The 23,124-nt window shown below is 62.3% G+C and overlaps 3 protein-coding genes and 1 long non-coding RNA gene across 11 annotated transcripts; 3 read left to right on the top strand and 1 right to left on the bottom strand.

The window, feature by feature from the left end:
* Nucleotides 1–458: 458 nt before the first annotated feature.
* NEMP1 (nuclear envelope integral membrane protein 1) lies at nucleotides 459–8,294 on the top strand. Of its 4 annotated transcripts, none has more exons than XR_005259868.1 (10): nucleotides 459–1,007; nucleotides 1,843–1,955; nucleotides 3,476–3,686; nucleotides 3,912–3,984; nucleotides 4,079–4,172; nucleotides 4,295–4,409; nucleotides 4,561–4,786; nucleotides 5,594–5,770; nucleotides 6,014–6,283; nucleotides 7,564–8,294. XR_005259868.1 is itself a non-coding variant. In XM_038164434.1 (10 exons), the coding sequence occupies exons 1-10, from the start codon at nucleotides 845–847 to the stop codon at nucleotides 7,569–7,571; spliced, it is 1,344 nt and encodes a 447-aa protein (XP_038020362.1). In that variant the 5' UTR covers nucleotides 459–844; the 3' UTR covers nucleotides 7,572–8,294. The 4 variants fall into 4 exon arrangements, 3 of the variants coding, with proteins under 3 accessions (XP_038020362.1, XP_038020361.1, XP_038020359.1); XM_038164434.1 differs by having other exon boundaries at nucleotides 6,014–6,177; XM_038164433.1 differs by having other exon boundaries at nucleotides 461–1,007; nucleotides 5,597–5,770; nucleotides 6,014–6,231.
* MYO1A (myosin IA) lies at nucleotides 8,294–19,206 on the top strand. Of its 2 annotated transcripts, XM_038164419.1 has the most exons (30): nucleotides 8,294–8,430; nucleotides 8,529–8,853; nucleotides 9,706–9,849; nucleotides 11,242–11,357; nucleotides 11,552–11,646; nucleotides 11,761–11,865; nucleotides 11,968–12,014; nucleotides 12,174–12,237; nucleotides 12,579–12,677; nucleotides 12,772–12,875; nucleotides 12,959–13,106; nucleotides 13,196–13,314; nucleotides 13,398–13,484; nucleotides 13,568–13,633; nucleotides 13,746–13,850; nucleotides 14,102–14,164; nucleotides 14,272–14,472; nucleotides 15,299–15,525; nucleotides 16,001–16,201; nucleotides 16,283–16,376; nucleotides 16,475–16,624; nucleotides 16,721–16,789; nucleotides 17,043–17,129; nucleotides 17,374–17,448; nucleotides 17,552–17,686; nucleotides 17,788–17,894; nucleotides 17,963–18,095; nucleotides 18,236–18,388; nucleotides 18,462–18,589; nucleotides 18,965–19,206. In XM_038164419.1, the coding sequence occupies exons 3-30, from the start codon at nucleotides 9,727–9,729 to the stop codon at nucleotides 19,086–19,088; spliced, it is 3,225 nt and encodes a 1,074-aa protein (XP_038020347.1). In that variant the 5' UTR covers nucleotides 8,294–8,430; nucleotides 8,529–8,853; nucleotides 9,706–9,726; the 3' UTR covers nucleotides 19,089–19,206. The 2 variants fall into 2 exon arrangements, with proteins under 2 accessions (XP_038020347.1, XP_038020348.1); XM_038164420.1 differs by lacking the exons at nucleotides 8,294–8,430; nucleotides 8,529–8,853; nucleotides 9,706–9,849 and having other exon boundaries at nucleotides 11,321–11,432.
* LOC119712801 lies at nucleotides 17,323–17,843 on the bottom strand. The gene is made up of 3 exons (XR_005259869.1): nucleotides 17,744–17,843; nucleotides 17,564–17,638; nucleotides 17,323–17,384 (listed from the first exon to the last, which is right to left on the bottom strand). It is a non-coding gene; the product is annotated as an uncharacterized LOC119712801 (long non-coding RNA).
* A 1,966-nt stretch (nucleotides 19,207–21,172) lies between the features above and the next one.
* Nucleotides 21,173–22,809, top strand: TAC3 (tachykinin precursor 3). Of its 4 annotated transcripts, XM_038164448.1 has the most exons (5): nucleotides 21,173–21,336; nucleotides 21,906–22,116; nucleotides 22,213–22,312; nucleotides 22,388–22,411; nucleotides 22,484–22,809. In XM_038164448.1, the coding sequence occupies exons 2-5, from the start codon at nucleotides 22,021–22,023 to the stop codon at nucleotides 22,627–22,629; spliced, it is 366 nt and encodes a 121-aa protein (XP_038020376.1). In that variant the 5' UTR covers nucleotides 21,173–21,336; nucleotides 21,906–22,020; the 3' UTR covers nucleotides 22,630–22,809. The 4 variants fall into 4 exon arrangements, with proteins under 4 accessions (XP_038020376.1, XP_038020375.1, XP_038020377.1 ...); XM_038164447.1 differs by having other exon boundaries at nucleotides 21,924–22,116; nucleotides 22,388–22,809; XM_038164449.1 differs by lacking the exon at nucleotides 22,388–22,411.
* Nucleotides 22,810–23,124: the final 315 nt, after the last annotated feature.

Genomic DNA, 23,124 nt, shown 5'->3' with positions numbered 1-23,124 from the left:
CCCACGGCCCGCGGAGGGGGAGCGGGGGGGCCGCCCGAGCCCGCTCCCCGCTGCCCGCCCACGGGCGGCCGCCGCCCCACGGATGGGGCGGGGGGGAACCACGCGGAGAGCGGCACCCCGTTCCCGGGGCCGGGGCACGGACGGTGCCGGCAGCGCGGCGAACCGGAGACCCCGGGCTGAGCGGAGCCGGGCGGTCCGTGGGATGCGGGACTCCCTCCGCGCCCCGGTCACCGGTGTGACCGCCGTGACACGCCCGCGGTGGCAGAGCCCCGTGGGGTCGCGAAGCCGGTGGGGCGGTGGGACCCGGGGCCGGTGATGCCGGTGGTGCCGGTGATGCCGGTGGGACCCGGGGCCGGTGAGGCCGGTGGGACCCGGGGCCGGTGATGCCGGTGGGACCCGGGGCCGCCGGTGGTGCCGGGGGAGGGGCCGGGGGGGGCGAGGGGCGGGACCTGCGCGCCCCCCCACGCGTGACCCATTCACACAAACAACGCGAGGCCGCGCCCTGATAGGCGGAGGCGGTTGTCAATCACGCGGGATATTCATGAGGGTGGTGGGCGCGGCCTGCGCTGCCTGCGTTCTGATTGGTTGACGGGTGCGTCTGTCAGAGCCGTTACCAGGGTGGGGCGCGGCTGTGGAGTAAATGGCGGGCATGATGGTCACCGTGGTAACCGAGGGCGGGAACACAGCTGTTTCCTCCATGCGCACTGCTGATAGGCTAAAAATCCCGTCAATCAACGCGGCAGGAGCAGAGGGGCGGGAGCGGCATCAGAGATGAATTGTGATAGGTTAAGCCGGCTGTCAATCGATCCCAAAGCCCGGCGAGCGCCTTTCCTATTGGCTGTGGATGCGCCTCGGCGGCCGGGCCGCGCGGGCGGCGGAAGCGGAAGCGGCCGGCGGAGCCGCGGCGGGAGGGATGAAAGCGGCTCCGGGGCGGCGGCGGCGGCGGCTCCCGGTACTGCCCGTGCTGCTGCTCCTGTTCCTGCCCTTCCTGCCCCTGCGAGCTGCAGGTGAGCGCGGCGGCGGCGGCGGCGGCGGCGGCGGCGGCGGCGTCCAAGGGCGGGGACCGGGGGGAATCACGGTGGGGAGCGGCGCGGCGGCAGCCCCGGGGGCAGCATGGCGGGACAGCGGGACCGGGCCCGGTGCCCGCTGAGAGACCCCCTGCGCTCGCAGGGAACGCTCTGGGTGGGGGGGGATGAAGCAGCGCCCTCCCTGTGTGCTTCCCAGGATGCTGTGGAAATCGCCAGTCACTCGCTTTTTAAAGATTTTAAAAGTTTAACAGAAATAAAATGGTTCTAAAGTAGTAACATGATTAGAGTAATAAAAATTTGAACAACTGAGACTAGCACAATATGAGACGATAAGAACAAAGAGTTACGGGCGGTCCGGGTGCCTTTTCTGGGCAAAATAAGCCTGAAAAAGGACCCACGTTAACAGAGGATTAACCCTTAAAGCAACAGCCTGTTGCATATTCATACACCTCATGCATGATGCATAAATTCAAACAAAGGATTCTGGCTGGGCAGTGTCAGCTTCTTCCTCTGAATCCTGAGGGCATCTTCAGGGCTGAGCGGGGTGGGAAGCAGATTCTTTTGATAATGGAGCAATAAATCCTTTTTGTCTGGAAGATTGAGGTGCCCCGTGGCTGCTCAGTGCGAGTTCCTCGTTCCTTTCTTTAAAAAAATGCACATGCACAGTTTCTATTTTAATTTTATGCTGTAACCTAAAATTATATTTAACACGCCACTCGAGAAAATGAATCCAGCATAACTTCCTAGCATCACACGTAGGATATTCATCCTAATGTTTGCGAAAAGTCAGTCACAAAATATGCATTTTTCCCAGATGCCATCATCCCGCTGCAGGAGGGGCACAACTCCCAGTACAGGGAATCCCTGCGCTTCTGCTACAACAACACACGCGCCCCGCGATGGAACGACGTCTGGACCAGGACACAGGTGACAGCAGGAGGAGGAGGAGGCAGCAGATCCGCCTTGCTCCAGCCCCTCTATCTATCCATCTATCATCCATCTATCATCCATCATCCATCCATCCATCATCCATCCATCCATCATCCATCCATCCATCATCCATCCATCATCCATCCATCCATCCATCCATCATCCATCCATCATCCATCCATCCATCATCCATCCATCCATCATCCATCCATCATCCATCCATCATCCATCATCCATCCATCATCCATCCATCCATCATCCATCCATCATCCATCCATCCATCCATCATCCATCCATCATCCATCCATCCATCATCCATCCATCCATCATCCATCCATCCATCATCCATCCATCATCCATCCATCCATCATCCATCCATCATCCATCCATCATCCATCCATCATCCATCATCCATCCATCATCCATCCATCATCCATCCATCATCCATCATCCATCCATCATCCATCCATCATCCATCCATCATCCATCATCCATCCATCATCCATCCATCATCCATCATCCATCATCCATCATCCATCCATCATCCATCCATCATCCATCCATCATCCATCCATCATCCATCCATCCATCCATCCATCATCCATCCATCATCCATCCATCATCCATCCATCCATCATCCATCCATCATCCATCCATCATCCATCCATCCATCCATCCATCATCCCTCCATCCATCATCCATCCATCATCCATCCATCCATCATCCATCCATCATCCATCCATCATCCATCATCCATCCATCATCCATCCATCCATCATCCATCATCCATCATCCATCCATCATCCATCATCCATCCATCCATCATCCCTCCATCCATCATCCATCCATCATCCATCCATCCATCCATCATCCATCATCCATCCATCATCCATCATCCATCATCCATCCATCATCCATCCATCCATCATCCATCATCCATCCATCATCCATCCATCATCCATCCATCATCCATCAGGAATCCATCCATCCATCATCCATCCATCATCCATCCATCATCCATCCATCATCCATCAGGAATCCATCCATCCATCATCCATCCATCATCCATCCATCCATCCATCATCCATCCATCACCCATCATCCATCCATCATCCATCCATCACCCATCCATCCATCCATCCATCACCCATCCATCCATCCATCCATCCATCATCCATCCATCATCCATCATCCATCCATCCATCATCCATCCATCAGGAATCCATCAGGATTCCATGGGGCAGGGACCCTGGGGCTGGACCAGCTCCTGGCACACATATCTGGGGCAGAACCATCTCCTAAGACAGGAATTCCTGGGACAGACCAAGCTCCCAGGACAGCCCCAGCTCCTGGGGCAGGAATTCCTGGGGCAGACCAAGCTCCCAGGACAGCCCCAGCTCCTGGGGCAGGAATTCCTGGGGCAGACCAAGCTCCCAGGACAGCCCCAGCTCCTGGGGCAGGATCCCAGTCTCATTTCTCCAGGCTAAGCACCCCCATTTTCCCCTCTCTCCCCGCAGATCCGCGTCAACGGCAGCCGCATGTTCCGCGTCACGCAGGTGGACAGCGAGGAGGAGCTGGAGAAGTTCAGCGTGTGGAATGTGGTCTTCTCCTTCCTGAGGGGCAAGCTCAACGACACCAGCATCGACGTGGATCTCTACAGCAACAAAACCTGCCTCAAGGTCGAGCTGCTGGAGCCCGGCACCACCTACTCCGTCGTCCTCTTCCGACGTACGTCCCCTCCCCGCTGGGGAAAGGGGCTCTGGGGCTGCCCAGGGGACAGCAGGACGGGGCAGCTCATGATCCAAGCACCCCTTCCTTCCTCAGGAAGGGAATTTGGTGTGCGGAAGGAATTTGGGGCGCTTGGAGGTCCAATCCCTGGCCTGTCACCCTGTGGTAGGTGGGAGTTTCCCACCGTGCCCCTCTCCACTGGGATTAATTTTATTTTTTTTCCAGGTTTTGACCCTAAGCTGTTCCTTGTTTTCTTCCTGGGCCTGCTGTTGTTTTTCTGTGGGGACACGCTGAGCAGGTGAAGCCCCCCCCTCCTTTCCCCGGGGGCTCCTGGGTGGGGGTGTTTGTGCACAGCTACCCATAAAACGCCTGCTGTGGTGTGATCATTGCAGGAGCCAAATCTTCTACTACTCAGCTGGGATCAGTGTTGGCTTGTTGGCCTCGCTGCTTGTCCTTGTCTACATGATGTCCAAAGTCATGCCCAAGGTAGGTGTCACGTCTTGAGGGGTTCAGAGACTGTACTGGGATGGACTGGGTTTGGTACAGAGCACCTCAGCACCTGGGGGAGGTACCCACAGCCTGCCTGCAACCCCCCTGTGCTCCCCCAGAGAAGCCCTGTATACTTCCTGCTGGTTGGAGGTTGGTCCTTTTCCCTGTACCTGCTTCAGCTGATCTTCAAGAACCTGCAGGAGATCTGCAAGTCCTACTGGCAGTACCTGTTAGGTAGGTGGGAGCTCTGAGATTCCCCAGGTGAACATCTCCTGGTGGAACTGTGGGGCAAAGCTGAGGCTCCCTGTCCCTGCTGCTGGTGTCAGCTTCCCCCTCATCCTCACAGAGCCCCCAATTCCTGCCCCATCCCTGTGCTCTCCCACAGGTTACCTGCTCTTGGTGGGCCTCCTGAGCTTCGCCGTGTGCTACAGGTACGGCCCCTTGGAGAACGAGCGCAGCATCAACCTCCTGTCCTGGGCCCTGCAGTTCCTGGGGCTGCTGCTGATGTACTCGGGCATCCAGATCCACCCCATCGCCCTGGGCCTGGTGCTCCTGGCTGTCTGCACCAAGAACCTGGATTACCCCTTGCAGTGGGCCTTCGCTGCCTACCGGTGAGGCCTGCGGCGCTCCAGCGTGCTCACAGCTCCAGCTGGGTCAGCATGAGCTGCTGGATGGAGCCTGTGTCACACAGCAGGGTTGTTTTCACTGGGGTGGGGAACTGTGCCCTTTTTTTTCCCTGGGATTGGTGCAGGAGAGGGCCCTTGGGAGCAAGGAGCAGAGGCTGCAGGGGTGTGTTCCACTTTGCCCACTGCCAGCTGGCTCAGGAGCTGGGAGCTCGGGATGCCCCAGGGATTCGTGTTCCTGAAGCTGGTCCAGCCTCAGGAGCTGGTTCTGCCCCAGGAGCTGGTCCTGTCCTGGGAGCTCTGTCTGTCCCAGGAATTCCTGTCTCAGTTCTGCCCCAGAGATTTGTGTGCCAGGTCCTGCCCAGGTGTTCTTGCCCTGGGAGGTGATCCTGCCTCAGCTGCTGGTCTTGCCTTAGAGTTCCTGCTCCAGGGATCCTGTCCTTGGAGGGTGGTCTTGCCCCAGGGGTTCTGACCTGAGAATTCCTGTCCCAGGGGTTCTGACCTGAGAATTCCTGTCCCAGGGGTTCTGTCCTGGGGCCCTGTCCCAGGGGTTCTGACCTGAGAGTTCCTGTCCCAGGGGTTCTGACTTGAAAGTTCCTGTCCTGGGGTCCTGTCCCAGGGGTTCTGACCTGAGAATTCCTGTCCCAGGGGTTCTGCCCTGGGGTCCTGTCCCAGGGGTTCTGACCTGAGAGTTCCTGTCCTGGGGTCCTGTCCCAGGGGTTCTGCCCTGGGGTCCTGCCCCAAGAGATGGTCTCACCCCATCCAGGCAGGCATTAATTGGTGTTGCCCCCCTAGCAGGAAGGTGCAGCGTTTCAAGCTGGGCCCCACCCCTCCTCGGCTGCTGACAGAGGAGGAATTTCAGCTCCAGGGCGAGGTGGAGACCCGCAAGGCCCTGGCAGAGCTGCGGAGCTTCTGCCGGAGCCCCGAATTCTCTGCCTGGACCACGGTGTCCCGCATCCAGTCTCCCAAAAGGTAACATCCCTGACAGCGAGCTCAGGGTGGCCACCCTGTGTCCCTCTGTGCTGTCACCTCTGTCCTTAGAGACAGAGACACAGATCTGTGGTGTGGGGAAAGGATGGATAACACCAGGGGATGGAAAGGGGGAAAGGATGGACACCAGGTCCCAGCAGCAAAATGCTTTACCTGTGTGTGTCAGGGCCTCCCCAGAGGCGCTGGACACACCTGCCCAATGTGCTGCTGCATGGCTTCTCCCAGGTTTGCTGACTTTGTGGGTGGTGCTTCCCACGTCACCCCCAACGAGGTGTCAGCCCACGAGCGGGAGTTTGGCCTGGAAAGCCTCTGCATTGAAGAGCAGCTCTTCGAGGAGGATGATGACGACGACGATGAGGAAGAGGAGGAAAACATCAGTGACTCCTCTGGTGGGAATCACAAGAGTGATTCCCTGCCCCACAACCATGTGGATGTCCAGTGAGGTCAGCTGTCCTGAGCTGGCCAAGGAGCAGAACCAGTGCTGGGCAGCTCCAGGCATGGTTGGGGATGGTTCTTGTGGGGATGGAACCCATGGGGATGGTCCTTGTGGGGATGAACCCATGGGGATGGTCCTTGTGGGGATGGATCCCATGGGGATGGTCCTTGTGGGATGGACCCCATGGGGATGGTCCTTGTGGGGATGAACCCATGGGGATGGTCCTTGTGGGATGGACCCCATGGGGATGGTCCTTGTGGGGATGAACCCATGGGGATGGTCCTTGTGGGATGGACCCCATGGGGATGGTCCTTGTGGGGATGGTCCTTGTGGGGATGGACCCCATAGGGATGGTCCTTGTGGGGATGGATCCCATGGGGATGGTCCTTGTGGGGATGGTCCTTGTGGGGATGGATCCATGGGGATGGTCCTTGTGGGATGGACCCCATGGGGATGGTCCTTGTGGGGATGGTCCTTGTGGGGATGGACCCCATAGGGATGGTCCTCGTGGGGATGGAACCTATGGGGATGGTCCTTGTGGGGATGGAACCTATGGGGATGGTCCTTGTGGGGATGGTCCTTGTGGGATGGACCCCATGGGGATGGTCCTTGTGGGGATGGATCCCATGGGGATGGTCCTTGTGGGGATGGATCCCATGGGGATGGTCCTTGTGGGGATGGTCCTTGTGGGGATGGTCCTTGTGGGGATGGAACCTATGGGGATGGTCCTTGTGGGGATGGACCCCATGGGGATGGTCCTTGTGGGATGGAACCTATGGGGATGGTCCTTGTGGGGATGGAACCTGTGGGGATGGTCCTTGTGGGGATGGAACCTATGGGGATGGTCCTTGTGGGGATGGACCCTGTGGGGATGGTCCTTGTGGGGATGGACCCCATGGGGATGGTCCTTGTGGGGATGGATCCCATGGGGATGGTCCTTGTAGGGATGGTCCTTGTGGGGATGGATCCATGGGGATGGTCCTTGTGGGGATGGACCCCCTCTGACAGGGAGGAAAGGGGTCTGACCTCCCTTCCCCTGCAGCTCCTGCCTGAGGTGTAAATGCTGTTGTCAGCACAGCTCTGGGTGTTGGGGGGGTGGGACGCATGGGAAGCCCCTCCAGGCTGGGAAGTCACCAGGACACAACCTGGACCCAGCCCAACTTTTGCATCGGATGTTTGTGAGCTCCCAGGGTGGCACCCCCGGGGCAGGGACCCTCTCCCAAACTTGGGTGCTTCTCTGGCTCCATCTGCAGCTTGCGGGCTGCAGACAGGAGCCCCTTTTGCCTCGCTGGGCACTGGATGGGGTGGGGATGGACCTTCCCCTCCATCTCCTGTGCAGGTGCCTGAGGGTGACACACACCAGAGGAACTTTGGACCTGTCCCGCTGGTACCTGCGTGCTCAGCACCTGCCTGGAGCCATGGTGAGGGAGCTGCCAGTGGCCTGCTCCTCCTCCTCCTGGTACAAATATCCCAGAGGGCTCCAGCTGGTCGGGCCACACCTCTGCCTTGGCTTCAATCCCGTGTGGATACCAAAAACTCCGGCGTTTCCTCGATGGAGCTGTGGAGCCTCGGGGTCTGCTGGCTGCCCCTGGATGTGGTGTTGGGGTAAAGGCCATGCTCAGCCCCCTCTCGCCATGCCAGAGCTGAGGATGAGTGTGGATGTTCTTCCTCCCCGCCTCACTGCCCTTCTCCTGCTGTTACTTCTCTCCCAGTGGGTGTGGGCAGGGACTGAGGGTGACCCCACTGGAACATCAGAACTCTGGGGAGCTCTACCAAAGCCCAAAGCTGGAGGGGACACCCCAGTCTATGCAACTTCCTAAGCAATAATGCTGCCCTCACTCCTCACAGTGTCTCAGCTGCTCTGGGGATGCCCAGCCCAGCCCCTACCTCACCTGGAGCTTCTGCCATCCGTTTGTCCCAGTCCCAGGTCTGTCCCTGTCCCAGGTGTGCTCCCCAGCCCTTGCTGTGCTTTCCTCCCTGTTCAGGTGTGAGCAGACTCTGTTACTTCGTCTCCCCCTGCCTCACCGTGGTGGATGACTGATTATATTTTTAATAAAGATGTATTTTTTAGGTCCTGAGCCTCATTTGTTCGTCCTGCTGTGACCCCCCCAGGCTCAGCCACCTGCGGGAGGTCGTTCTGCTGGGGATGCTGTGTGGGGACACAACAACCCCTGGGTGGCACATTCCCTGGTTGGGCTGGGACCAGGTGTGCTTCCCTGGGGACAGGTGTCCTCCTTGGGGACAGGCGTTCTCTCTGAGCATTCCCGGTTCTCCAGCCCTGTACCTTGCCCCTGTTTCCCGCAGCCCAGGAGAGGAAGCTCCCTTTTGTTTGCTTGGCTCCAGGATTTTCCCTGCTTGTTCCTGCTCTGAGCTGCCGAGTGGGGAAGGTCGAGCAGCGACCGCGGGCAGGAGCTGCAGCCGGCAGCACTCTTGGGGTTGATCCCCACTGCCTGCTCCTTCGTGCCTCAGTTTCCCCAGCTGAGAGCTCTGGGGGAGGGCCCTGCGGCCCCCCCTCCCCTCCGTGGGCCGGACGGGGCCAGCACCGGGCGCTGGGCTGGGCTGAGCCCTGCCGGTTCCGGGGCAGCTCCAGCTGAAGCCACTCCAGCAGCTCCTGCTCTGCGACCGGGAGGTGAGTTGGGGACCCAGGCAGCAGCTGAAGAGCCCGAGCCCCCCAATCCTCAGCTGGATGGGGGGCTGTCCCCACAACCCCCATCCCAGGGCACCTGCATCCCACGGGGCGTGGGGACCCGGTGTCATTGGGAGCCCCGGCGTGAGCCCAGGGCTGCCCTGGAGCTGTGGGGGGCTCTTACTCTGCCTCCCACCCATGGGTGCTGACCCTGGGGTCTCACCCAGCAGCACGGGGGTGCTCAGACCCCTGGAGGGCTCTGCCATCTCTGGAGGCTGCTGGGACCACCTCCATCCCCCTATTTACCCCCTCTTTCCCCACCTTCTCGACGCGCGTGAACTTTCCCCGGGGCATCGATAAGCGGGGCTGGGTTTACAGCCCTGCGCCCCAGCTGTAAAGTGGGGGTGAAGGTCACCCCCGGGAAGGTGACTGCGCTGTCACAGACAGGTGAGGGATGGAGGAGGCTGGGGGGAAGCAGCTCCCGCGGGTGACCCCTCGGGGATCCCCTCCCCGCCCCGTTTTTCCCCTGCCAGGAAGGAGGGAGGAAGCGGAGGCTGAATTAATCCCTGCCCCAAGAATAGGATCCAGGTGTCCGCGTTTCCTGCCCGGCTCCCCGCTTCCCCCCGGCATCCGGCTGCCCCCAGCCCCACCCCGGGGTCCTGGGCACCAGGATACCCCGGCAAGGTTCCCCCCGTGCCTCTGTGGCTGCGTGGCTGCCTTGTCCCCCTGTCCCCAGGGTTGGGGGGAGCAGCCGAGATCCCACAGACTGCTGAGGACCTGCTGGGGCGTTTTGGGGAAGGGGTTGCGTGTCCGTGGCTGCAGCCCCTTCCCCTCATCCCCCGTGCCGTGTCGCAGCTGCCCCGGAGCTGCCCGGCCATGGAAGGCACCTCCTCGATGCTGGACGCTGAGGCCGTGGCGGATTTGGTGCTGCTGGACCCGCTGACCGAGCAGTCGCTGCTCCAGACGCTGCAGGAGCGGTTCCGCCGGCGCGACATCTACGTGGGCAGCGGGACGGGGACGGGGGGACGGGGTTTGGGGGTGATGACAGGGGCTGCTGGGGTGGGAGTGGGATGTGGGATGTGGGATATGGGATATGGGATATGGGATGGGGATTGGCAGGGCTGCAGGGTCTGGCATGGGGAATGGGATATGGGATATGGGGTATGGGGTATGGGATATGGGATGGGGATGGGGATTGGCAGAGCTGCAGGGTCTGGGATGAGGAATGGAATATGGGGTATGGGATATGGTGCATGGGATGTGGGATGTGGGGTATGGGATGGGGATTGGGATATGGGATGAGGAATGGGATATGGGATGTGAGATATGGGATATGGGATGGGGATTGGCAGGGCTGCAGGGTCTGGGATGGGGAATGGGATATGGGATATGGGGTATGGGATATGGGATGGGGATTGGGATTGGCAGAGCTGCAGGGTCTGGGATGGGGAATGGAATATAGGATATTGGATATGGGATGGGGATTGGCAGGGCTGCAGGGTCTGGGATACGGGGTATGGGATATGGGGTATGGGATATGGGATGGGGATTGGGATTGGCAGAGCTGCAGGGTCTGGGATGGGGAATGGAATATAGGGTATGGGATATGGGATATGGGATGGGGATTGGCAGGGCTGCAGGGTCTGGGATATGGGGAATGGGATATGGGATATGGGATATGGGATGGGGATTGGCAGGGGCTGCAGGGTCTGGGATGGGGAATGGGATATAGGGTATGGGATATGGGATATGGGGTATGGGATATGGGATGGGGATTGGGATTGGCAGAGCTGCAGGGTCTGGGATGAGGAATGGAATATGGGGTATGGGATATGGTGCATGGGATGTGGGATGTGGGGTATGGGATGGGGATTGGGATATGGGATGAGGAATGGGATATGGGATGTGAGATATGGGATGGGAAGAGGATATGGGGTATGGGATGGGGAATGGGATATGGGATGTGAGGAATGGGATATGGGATGAGAAGAGGGTATGGGGTCTGAGATGGGGATTGGGAAGGCTACAGGGTCTGGGATGGGGAATGGGATATGGGGTATGGGATGGGGATTGGGAAGGCTGCTGGATCTGGGATAGAGAAAGGGAGGCCTTCAGGGTGACCAGGATATGGGGTCTGGGTTGGGGAAAAGGATCTGGAGAGTGGGAGAACTGCAGAGTCTGGGGTGGGGAGCAGGATATGGGGTCTGGGATTGGGAGCAGGAGAACTTTGGGATCCAGAGTGGGAACAGGGCTGCAGGATCAAGGATGAGGAGCAGAATAGAGGGTCCTGGGATAGGGAGAAGTATATGGGGCCTGGGATGAAGACAAGGATCTGGGATGGGGATGGGGAGCACCAGGACCTCCCAGCCCCTCATCCCTGCTGTCCCACAGACGTACATTGGGAACGTGGTGATCTCGGTGAACCCGTACCAGTCCCTGCCCATCTACACCCCGGAGAAGGTGGAGGAGTATCGTAACAGCAGCTTCTTCGCCGTGAAGCCCCACATGTGAGCACGGGGAGGCTGGCGGTGCCCTCGGTGCCCTGGATTGTGCCAAGGGCATCGCTCCCGGGCAATCCCAAGGTGTTTGGGTCCAAGAGAATCCACTTGGGGCAACACCACAACCGCAACGAGGGGGGGGTCCGGGCGTTTCCTGAGGCCTCCAGATGGCTCCAGCCTCTTCCAACCCCTCTTGCCCCCAGCTACGCCATCGCTGACGATGCCTATCGCTCGCTGCGGGACCGGGACAGGGACCAGTGCATCCTCATCACCGGCGAGAGCGGCGCCGGCAAGACAGGTACAGCCGGGGCTGCAAGGGGGGCTCGGGGCACTGCGAGGGGCCGGTGGGGTGAGGGGCACAGCCCCAGCACCCACGACCCCACCCCAGTGACCCCCCTCCCCTCGCCGGCAGAGGCCAGCAAGCTGGTGATGTCCTACGTGGCGGCCGTGAGCAGCAAAGGGGAGGAGGTGAACAAGGTGAAGGAGCAGCTCCTGCAGTCCAACCCTGTGCTGGAGGGTGAGTGCCGCCCATCCTGAGCCCCACCTCCGGCATCCCGGACCTGCCAGGGCTCGGCGCTGTCCCCCTGGGGCGCACCGTAACCCCCATCCTCTCCTGCAGCCTTTGGGAACGCCAAGACTGTCCGGAATGACAACTCCTCCCGATTCGTGAGTGACCTGGGGAGGGGGGTTGGACCCTGCAGGGGCTGTGTGGGCCCTGGTGGGGCTGGGAGCGCAGGGGGAACGGGGATGGGGATGTGGGGATGGGGGGAGTGGAGCTGCCAGTCCCACCAGGACCCCCTTCCCTGAGCCAGCCGCCTCCCCCAGGGCAAGTACATGGACATCGAGTTCGACTTCAAGGGCGAGCCCCTGGGAGGGGTCATCAGCAACTGTGAGTAGCCACCAGCCCTGCCACTCCACGCACCCCAGCGACGCTGGCCCTGGGGGAAACTGATGTATAGAAAATTCTCCAAACCTGACAGGAGGTTCTGTCGTCTGTGTACGAACCTTGAGATAAAAAAATGCTGATTTAGAGATAGAATAAGACAGACATTTTTGAGAGAGAAATAGAGCGAAAACCAAATTTCAGAAGATCGCCTTGCAAATAAGGCGTCATGAAGCTTTGCAAAATTCAGAGAATTTGCTGAATACATTATTAAATTATTCAATTATTTTTTCTATTCATAATCCAAGTCACAATCTGACTTAATCCAACATGACCCCTCCCTGCAGACCTGCTGGAGAAGTCCCGCATTGTCCGGCACGTGAAGGGCGAGAGGAACTTCCACATCTTCTACCAGCTCCTGGCTGGGGCTTCACCACAGCTGCTCCGTAGGTCCAGACCCCACAGTGTGGGGGATTTGGAGGTGGAACGGGAGCTGGGGAGGATCAGGGCTGAACTTTCACCTCCTCTCCCCTCCACCAGAGCAGCTGAAGCTCCGCCAGGACTGTGGGCACTACGGGTACCTGAACCGGGAGGGCTCCAGCCTGCCTGGCATGGATGATGCAGCCAACTTCCACGCTATGCAGGTACCCACAGGAAGACAGAAACCCCCCCCAAAAAAAAATCCTGGAGCCCACCCCATCCCCTGAGCTGTTGTGTCCATCCCCAGGATGCCATGAGGGTCATCGGCTTCTCGCCCGCCGAGGTGACAGAGCTGCTGGAGGTGACGGCCGTGGTGCTCAAACTGGGCAACGTCCAGCTGAGCAGCAGCTTCCAGGCCAGCGGGATGGAGGCCTGCAGCATCAGCGAGCCCCAGGGTAGGGATGGGGGGTAGGGATGGGAATGGGGGGGTGGGGGGACCCCCTCAGCCCCTCCTCGGCTCTGGCAGCGCCGTCTCCCCGCACAGAGCTGCGCGAGATCTGCGAGCTGATCGGGCTGGACCCCGGCACGCTGGAGCGGGCGCTGTGCTCCCGCACGGTGAAGGCGCGGGATGAGACGGTGCTCACCACCCTCACCGTCCCCCAGGTGAGCAGGACCACCCCCGGCCGTGGGGCTGATGCCTGGCAGCCCCCCGTGAGCCAGCACCAGCCCCTCTCCCCTCTCCCCAGGGCTACTACGGTCGGGACGCGCTGGCCAAGAACATCTACAGCCGCCTCTTCGACTGGCTGGTGAATCGTATCAATGCCAGCATCCAGGTGAGCTCCAGGGGATTCTGGAGCCCCAGCAGGACCCTGGACCCCCACCCCACACAGGGCTCAACACCCCATTATGTCCCCAGGTGAAGACGGACAAGCAGAGGAAGGTGATGGGTGTCCTGGACATCTACGGCTTTGAGATCTTCCAGGTGAGTGAAGGCTCCACCAGGCCCCGTTCAGAGGGTTGGGGACAGCCTTTGAGACACGGGGCAGAGCTGGGAGCTCGGGAAGCAGCTGCCATACGGGACCCTTGTCTCTCAGGACAACGGCTTTGAGCAGTTCATCATCAACTACTGCAACGAGAAGCTGCAGCAGATCTTCATCCTGATGACGCTGAAGGAGGAGCAGGAGGAATACGTCCGAGAGGTACCTCCAGACCTTCCCAGAGCGCGGCTCCAAGGAGCTTTGGTCCCCCTGGGATGGGGAAGTGCCGGAGACGGCTCCGCTGCACGTCCCTCCCTCGCCCCGCTCCCTGCCGAGAGCGCATTCAATGGCAGGAAGGGATTCGGGATCCTCATCCCCGTGGCCGGACGTCCGGTTCCTGCCCCACACCAGCGGGGGGTGTCTGTGGGGCAGGGTCTGGGTTATCCCTGTGTCTGACCCACATCTACTCTCAGGGCATCCAGTGGACCCCGGTGGAGTTTTTCGACAACAGCATCATCTGCAACTTGATCGAGAACGTGAGTTGCCCGCCCAGTGCTGGGATTTTGGGGTTCCAGCTCCCCCCACAGCCCAAACTGGGATCCACTGGGGCCGGTTTGGGGTGACACCGTCCATCCCGGTGCAGAGCACCACCGGGATCCTGGCCATGCTGGACGAGGAGTGCCTGCGGCCCGGCGTGGTCAACGAGGACACCTTCCTCACCAAACTCAACCAGCTCTTGGCCACACACAAGCACTACGAGAGCAAGGAGACGCAGAACGCCCGGCGTGTCACCGACGCCAGCCTGCCACCGCGCTGCTTCCGCATCCACCACTACGCCGGCAAGGTCTGGCAGCGCCTGCTCCTCTTCCCTGTGCCACGCTCCTCTTCCCAGAGCCCTGCTCCTCTTCCCAGCACCCTGATCCTCTTCCCTGTGCTACACTCCTCATCCCAGAGCCCTGCTCCTCTGCCCTGTGCCACGCTCCTCATCCCAGAGCCCTGATGCTCTTCCCAGTGCTCCAGTCCTCTTCCCAGTGCCATGCTCCTCTTCCCAGCCCCTGATCCTCTTCCCAGTGCCCTGTTCCTCTTCCCAGTGCCCTGTTCCTCTTCCCAGTGCCCCAATCCTTTTAACAGCACCCCAGACATCTTCCCAGCACCCCAATCCTCTTCCCAGCACCCCAGTCCTCTTCCCAGCACCCCAGGTTTCTTCCCTGCATCTCAGACCTCCTCCTAGCTCTCTGGACCTCTTCCCAGTACCTCAGCTCTCTTCCCAATGCCCTGGTCCTCTTCCCAACACCCCAGACCTTTTCCAGTGCCCCAATCCTCTTCCCAGCACCCCAGTTCTCTCTCTGTCCTTTTCCAGTGCCTCAGCTCTCTTCCCAGCACCCCAGACCTTTTCCAGTGCCTCAGCTCTCTTCCCAACACCCCAGACCTTTTCCCAGTGCCCCAATCCTGTTCCCAGCACCCCAGTTCTCTTGTTCCCTTCCCAGTGCCTCAGTTCCCTTCCCAGTGCCTCAGTTCCCTTCCCAGTGCCCAGCTCCCCTTCCCAGCACCCCTCTCCCCTTCCCAGCTTTGCACGGGAGGTGTGGGGCTGGACCGGGAGCAGGCTGGAGCTGCTGCGCCGTGCCCCCACTCCCTGCCCAGAGGGGTGCCGACCCCACTGCCCTCCCCAGGTGACCTACAACGTGACGGGCTTCATCGAGAAGAACAACGACCTGCTCTTCCGCGACCTCTCGCAGGCCATGTGGGCGGCCCGGCACGCGCTGCTGCGCTCGCTCTTCCCCGAGGGGGACCCCCAGAAGGTCTCCCTCAAGCTGCCCCCCACTGCAGGCTTCCAGTTCAAGTCATCCGTGGCCATGCTGATGAAGAACCTCTACTCCAAGAACCCCAACTACATCAGGTACCGGCCCCTGGGGTGTTTTCAGAGCTCCCCAGATGGAGGGGGAATGATTGAATGGGACTCCATGTTGTTAGAAGGCTAATTTATTATTTTATTATCAATATTCTATAAAAGAATACTATACTAAAACTATACTGAAGCATAAAGGATACAGACGGAAGGCTTAACAAGATACTGATGAAAAACTCGTGGCTCCTTCCAGAGTCCCGACACAGCTGGACGGTGGTTGGTCATGAAGTAAAAAACAATTCACATGAAACCAGTGAAACAATGACCAATCTCCAAACCCCATTTCCAGAGCAGCAAAACACAGGAGAAGCAAATCACATAATTAATGTTTTCATTTTTCTCTGAGGCTTCTCAGCTTCCCAGGAGAAGAAATCCTGGCGAAGGGATTTTTTCAGAAAATATGACAGTGACAGGCAGAGACCCCCAGAAACCCCAAACCCCCCCAAACCACCACTGGGCTCTGCAGGTGCATCAAACCCAACGACACCAAGTCAGCCATGGTGTTCACTCCCGAGCTGGTGCTGGCCCAGGTCCGGTACCTGGGGCTGATGGAGAACGTGCGGGTGAGACGAGCGGGCTACGCCTTCCGCCAGCTCTACGGCCCCTTCCTGCAGCGCTACAAGATGCTCAACCCCCGCACGTGGCCCCGCTGGGACCGTGGGGACAGGTACGGGGCTGGCACCCACCCTGAGGGGTCAGGGGGGCTGCCAGGGGGGCTCTGACCGGCCTCGTCTCCGCCGCGGCGCAGGGAGGGAACCGAGGTGCTGCTGGCAGGTCTGGAGTTCCCCGCCGAGGAGCTGGCGTTCGGCCACACCAAGATCTTCATCCGCTCGCCACGCACTGTGAGTTCGGGAACGGGGGAGTCCAGGGGGGATCCAGGCTTGTCCTGGGAGTTCCTGTGGCTGCTCAGTGAGCCAGTGCTTGCCGTGGTTGTCCCCAGCTCTTCGACCTGGAGCGGCAGCGCCAGGAGCGCGTGGCCCAGCTCGCCACCCTCATCCAGAAGATGTTCCGGGGCTGGCGGTGCCGGACCCAGTACCAGCTGATGCGCAAGAGCCAGATCCTCATCTCCGCCTGGTTCCGTGGCCACAGGGTGAGGACGGGGCAGGTCCTGCCCATGCTTCCCCTGCCCATCCCTCTCCCCCTGGCTCTCCAAGCCCGCCCCGCTCACCCCCTTGCTCCCCCGCAGCAAATGAACCGGTACAAGCAGATGAAGCGGTCGGCACTGATCCTGCAGGCTTATGCACGGGGCTGGAAGGTGAGGGCTGGGCAGCCCCAGGGCCACCGTGGGACCGGCCCGGTGTGGGGGAGCAGGGTGGGTGGGGACAGGGGCTCTGTGTGCCCCGCGGTGGGACCAGGAGCTCCGTGTGTCCCACGGTGGGACCAGATTCACCCTCATCTCCTCTCCCCGTCTTTCCTCCTTCTCTCCTGCCTCTCTCCTGCCTCTCCCTCTCTCTCCATGTCTGTGTTGGTGTCTCCCCCTCGGGCTCCCTGGGCTCTCACCCCCGCAGTCTCGCCGGCTCCTCCGGGAGCTGAAGTCCCAGTGCCGACGCCACGCGGCCGCCACCACCATCGCCGCTCACTGGAGAGGGTACCAGGTAACGGGGCCGCGCGCCCTCAGGCCACCTCTGTCCTGCTGTCCGTGCCGTCTGTCTGTCTGCCCACGCCACTCCTGCCCACCCTGTCGGGCTGGAGCTCTGTCCTGTCCACTGGGGCCAAACAGGGGTGGGGGATGTGAGGGACGTGGGGGACATGGAGGACGTGGGGGGTGTGGGACACCCTTATCCTTTGTGGGGCTGGTGGTGATGTCCGGTGTCCTCACCGCTGGCGCTGTCCCCGCAGGCACGCAGGACCTACAGGAAATATTTCCGTTCCGGCGCCAGCACCTGCCTGGCCAACTTCATCTACCGGCGGCTGGTGAGGGGGGCCGGGGCAGAGGGAGTCACGGTGCCTTCCCAGCCCCCTGCCCTGCTGGATGCCCCTGTCCTCCCCTGACCTCCTGCCCCGTTGTCACCCCCAGGTGCAGAGGTACCTGGTGGGGCTGGCAAAGAACCTCCCGCCGCTGTCGGTGACAGACAGGACCTGGCCCCCGGCGCCCTACAGGTTCCTGGATAACACCAACCAGGAGCTGAAGAACATCTTCTACCGCTGGAAGGTGGGAGCAGGGGGAGATGGGGAGAATTCCAGGCGGGATCTGGGTGCGCCAGCTCACCCGAGAGGGCTTTGGTGGCACCAAATCGTCCCCTCCCTCGGCAGTGCAAGAAGTACCGGGACCAGCTGTCGGCGTCGCGCCGGGCCCAGCTGCAGGCCAGGCTCTGCGCCAGCGAGCTCTTCAAGGACAAGAAGACCCTCTACCCCAAAAGGTGCCAGGGCAGGGGGCTGGGGGTGCAGGGGAGCTCAGGGCAGCAGTGGCTGATGGCCTCGTCCCCAGCCTGCAGCAGCCTTTCCGCGGGGACTACCTGGGGCTGAAGAAGGACCCCAAGTACCAGAAGCTCCACGCCGTGGCCAAGGACAAGCTGGTGATGGCTGACACCGTGAGGAAGGTGAACAGGGCCAGTGGAAAGGTGAGATCTGCTCTGGCCCTGTGTCCTGGACAGTGAGAGGGCACACGGAGCCATTGTGACCTCCCAGCTCTTGGTGACCACCTGCCCATGCTGACCACTCCCCACGCTGACCCTCTGCCCACGCTGACCCCCACCCACAGACCGTCCCACGCCTGCTGCTCCTCACCACCGAGCACCTGGTCCTGGCTGACCCCAAGGCCGCCCAGCCCAAGACCGTGCTCAGCCTCAGTGACATCCGTGGCGTCTCAGTCACCCGCTTCTCCGACGGCTTCCTGGCCCTGCACCTCAAGGAGGTACCTGAGGAGGGGGGACCTGGGGGGCTCAGGGGGTCCCCAGCAGAGCTGAACCCCCCCGTTTGCCCCACAGGTCTCCACAGTGGGGGCCAAGGGCGACTTCCTGCTGGTCAGTGACCACCTCATCGAGCTGGTCACCCGCCTGTACCAGACCTTCGAGGCCACCACGGGGCAGGCGCTGCCCCTGCACATCACTGACAGGTGTGGGCGCGGCTTTTGTGGGCGTGGTTGCCGTGGGTGTGGTCACAGTGGGCGGAGCCTGAAGGGCAGGACTGCAATGGGTGGGGCAGGACAGGGCTGGGGGCACAGAGGGCGTGGCTTCTGTGGGTGGGGCTAATTTCGGTGGGGCCAGGAGGGTGGGGCTGATGTGGGTGGGGTTATTGTGGGTGGGACAGGGCGGTGCCTGGGGGGAGACTGAGGTGGGTGGAGCATCTGAGGGTGGGGCACCATGTGAGTGACCTGATTGGCTGCAGCGGGAAGGTGCTGAGGTGTAACCAAGGCAGCTCATTGGGCAATGAGGGGACGGGCGTGGGCGTGTCCCCCTCCCACCCCTCCATTCTGACCCCTCCCCTCCAGATTCTCCACCCGCTTCCCGAAGGGCGACGTCTCCATCACCGTGGTGGAGTCCCCCAAGGCCAGCACCAACGGCCCCGTCTGCAAGAAAAAGGGCAGCAACAAGATGGAGGTCCTGGTGTACTGAGGAGACCCTGTCCCCTCACCAGGACCCCCACCCTCACACTGACACCCCCTTTGTGTCATCCCCCACCCCTGCGGGTGCTGGCAGCACCCAGGCATGGCTCCAACCCCATTAAAAGGATGCTGAGGCGTCGGTACCGGGGCGGTGTCACCTGGTTACAGGCGGGGTGGGACCTCAGGGGACAGTGGCCAAGCTGGGGGGCACAGCCCAGCTCAGTGATGGAGCCCCTCATCCTGGCCTCCCACTTCTCTGACTTCTCCTGACTCCTGATTGCAGCCAGCGCTCAGCTTGGGGTGATTGGAAAGGCTCCAAATTGTGGCCACTTTTCCCATCAAGTGGCTCACAGCTGGCGCTGCTTCAGAGGCAGTTTCTTGGCGGCCGTGGGTGGCTGCATGTGACGTCCCTGTCATCCTCCTGCCTGCACTGGATGTCCTTGTGCCCCTGCCCAGGGTCCCCCCACCCTGCTGCAGGACACCCATGCGGGGAATCCTTGCTCAGGCTGGTGCTGGAGCTGCATTTGGGGACCAGGAGCATGGAGAAGGGGACAGAGAGAAGTCACTGCACAGCCGTGCACCCCAAGGACCCCCATTAGGACCCCCATCAGGGCCCCCATCAGTCCTGCAGTGCCCAGGACTCTCTGGACGCCCACCAATCCTGCAGCTCTCAGGATCTGTGGGACCCTGCCAGTCCTCCAGCCCTGAGAATCCTCAGGACCCCATCAGCCCTGCAGCCCCCAGGTCCTTCAGGAGCTCCACCAGTCCTTCAACCCCCCAGGATCCACGGGACCCCTGCAGGCCCCAGGACCTGCAGACCCCCTGCCAGTCCCCCAGCCCCCAGGACCCTCAGGATGTGCACCAGCCCTGCAGCCCCCAGGACCCCCCAGCCCTCATGACAGAGTCTCCCCCTCTTTGCTGCCTTTCCCCCCCTGCACTCATCAAGCTCTCGAAGAGGGTTTTTATCCTGTCCCCACACATCACCCGCGTTACCTTCGGGAGCTGCCAACTCCCCGTCACGTCAGCCATCAGCACCAGCTCCCAGGTGGGCCCCGGAGCTCAGTTTGTCGTGCAGGGGGGAGCGTGTGCGGGCAGCTCCCGCACGTGGAGGGGCACGTGCGTGTGCACGGTGGCACTTTGGTGGCCTGGCCGTGTCCCAGCACCGAGGGCTCCCCGCTTTCCGCCGCCGGCTCCGTCACGTCCCAGCACAGGGACCTTCCCCTGGCGAGGGGCGAGAGCCGTAAACAAGCCCGGGGCAGCGCGGCTCTTCACAGCTGCGTCGCACTTGGCATCTCACAAGTAGGTGTTATTAATTAATTAGACCGTCTCTGGCCAGGCTCCGATTTAATTAACGTTGCCGGCACTGCAGATGCTGCCCTGCCCCGGGCTGTGTTGCCACGTGAGCTGCCGCAGCCACCGGAGCAGTCGCCACTGCCTGTTGCTTGGGATGGAGTCCTTGGCTGTCATTTGTTGGCCCAGTCCTTCCCTCTTTCCTCGTGCCCCTCCGCTTTCCCCCAAATTTTCCTCCTCATCTTCCACCTGGGGCACGAGAGCGGGCAGGCCTGGCACGCTGCGATGGGGCAGGGTGTGAGGTACCTGTGAGTGTGTGTGTGTGGGCACACCTGTGCTCCTGTGTGCGGGTGAACACGTGTGTGCCTCCCGTGTGCACGGTGGGAGCCTGGCCGATCCCCTCTGCCCCATGAGACCCCCAAATCCTGTCTGCGCCGCCCAGCATCCAGCCAGAACCATTCCTCCGTGCGTGTCCCCACACGTGCCAACAGACACGCCGTGGCGTCCCCACAATGAGGGGCCGGGGGCCTGCGTGGGTGCCCGTGTGCTGACCCCCACCCCGGGGTGCCTGCGTGGGCACGGTGCCCGTGTGCTGACCCCCACCCCGGGGTGCCTGCGTGGGCACGCGTGTGCCGCTGTGTGACTCCACGTGTGTCACGGTGCCTGTGTGGGCGTGAAGCTGCAGGGTGGGGGTACCACCCCCCCCCCCCGGCCCCCATTGGCAGCTCTCCTCTTGCCCACCCACGCCGTGCCATGGGCAGAGCCCCTTATTTAGCGCCGCGCAGCAGCCGCTGCCCCGGTACTTCGCCTCCCGGCTGAGCCCGGGCCGGGGGAGCTGCCCACCGCCGCTGCCCACCGCCGCTGCCCAGCTCCGCTGCTGTCCATCACCCCGCCTCGAGGAGTCCCTGCTCCGCAGCCACCGGCGCCGAGGGTCCCTCAGCCCTCGACTTCACCGGAGGGCTCGGCAGGTCTGTGTCCCCGCGTCCCCCGCGGCCCTGGTGGCTTCCCGGGGTCCCGGTGCCCTGTCCTCACCCCGCTGGGGTTAGGGGAAGGCAGAAGGAGGACGCGGAGGTTGGGACAGCGCTGGGGAGGGCGTAAGAAGGAGGAGAGATGGGGTGAAGGTGTCGCTTGAATTTGGGGAGGGTTTGGTGGGGGGTTCTAGAAGCAAGTCCGGCTGTGGGCAGGCATATACGTGCCAGGGAGCGTGCCTGGGGGTGCCAGTGTGCCAGCAAGTGTGTCAGGGGACACGGGTGTGCTGAGACGGGTGAAGGTGCAGGACGGAGCCCCACACTCGTGTTTGAGCGGCTCGTGTGTGAGTGCACAACCGTGGCACCACGGGCACCAGCGGGACCTCCGGGGCCGTGTCACCCTGCACGCCCCATAACGGACCGCCCCACCCCAGAAATGCTCCCCAGGGCTGCAGCCCGTCCAAAGGACACCGGCAACCCGCGAAGCGACGCGCCCCCTCCTCCGCACACCCGGGAGGGGGGTCCCGCCGCCTCCTTCCCCCCCGTCTCCCGTCTCTTTCCCTCCCCAGAGCCCGGTTCGCTTCCAGACTCATCCCGGGCCACCCCATCGAGGGGTCGCCGGCTCGGGACACCGCCGGGCCCCGCCGTTCGGTCGCTGATCGCTGCCCCCGTGTCCCCCGGAGGATGAAGAACCGACCGGCGCTGGCGGTGCTGCTGCTCCTGGCGCTGCCGCTCGCCCTCGCCCGCCGCGCCCCCGCCGCCCCGCCGGGCCCCGCGCTGGTACGGCCGTCGGGGGAGGGGAATGGTGGGTGGATCCCGGATCCCCGGGAGCCCCCACACCCCATCCCACCCCTCTCACCCGCTTTGCTCCCGCAGGGGATGCCCGTCCCGGAGCCGCTGCCGTGGAGCGCCCGCGGCAGCCCCGGGGCCGCCGCCGCCGCCGCCGCGCTGGAGCTGCTGCGGGAGGAGGGCGCCGGTGAGGGGCGGGAGGGCTTGGATGGGAGGGTGTCGGTCCGCCCGGTCCCCGCTCACCCGTTTCGGTCTCTTCCAGGTCCCCCCGCGGCGCCGCAGAAGAGTAAGTCCCGCCCGGTGCCGGCGCCGGTGCCGGCGCCGGTCCCGGTGCCGCTGACGGCCGGTCTCTCCGCAGGAGACATGCACGATTTCTTCGTGGGGCTCATGGGGAAGCGAGCAGCGGAGCCCGGGCGAGCGGCGGGGCGGGGAGGCGGCGGCCCGGTCCCCCGGTGCTCCCCGGGACCCCCCGCTCCCGGAGAAGCCCCGCTGCGGGCGGCCTGAGCGGCGGAACGAGCCGCCCACGGGGCTGTGCCCGGTGTCCCGGGGACGGTGGGACCGACTGCGGGAGCGTCCCGGGCTCCGGAGCCCACGGAGCCGTCGGGAGGGCGGCGGTCCCGCCCCACGCGCGCGTGTCCGTGCACCTGTGTACACCTGGCGTGCCCCGTTATACACCCACCCGTGTCTGCGCGGGACACGCGCAAACTGCGCCTCCGTGTCTTGGCTGCGCCTCCGGGACCCGCGCGGGACGGCCCACGGGGATGGGGGGCGGGGACGGGGGTGAGCCCACGGGGGTGAGCCCACGGGACCACCGGGGCCGGGCTTCGTGTGCTCTCGGGCTGCAGCGACCTGTCCCTTCCCCAGGGCAGCCCCCGTAACTGGACAAATGCCCGTGTCCGTGCCCCTGTCCATGTCCTTTTCCGTGCCCGTCTCCATGTCTGTCTGTCCCAGTGCCCGTGTCCGTGTGTCCCTCCCCGTGTTTATGCGTTCGTGTCATTG

The sequence above is a fragment of the Motacilla alba genome, chromosome 29 (genome assembly GCF_015832195.1).
Source record: "Motacilla alba alba isolate MOTALB_02 chromosome 29, Motacilla_alba_V1.0_pri, whole genome shotgun sequence".
NCBI classification, from domain to species: Eukaryota; Metazoa; Chordata; class Aves; order Passeriformes; family Motacillidae; genus Motacilla; species Motacilla alba.
The sequence above is the reverse complement of the archived record's forward strand: the minus strand, read 5'-3'. Positions and strand labels throughout refer to the sequence as shown.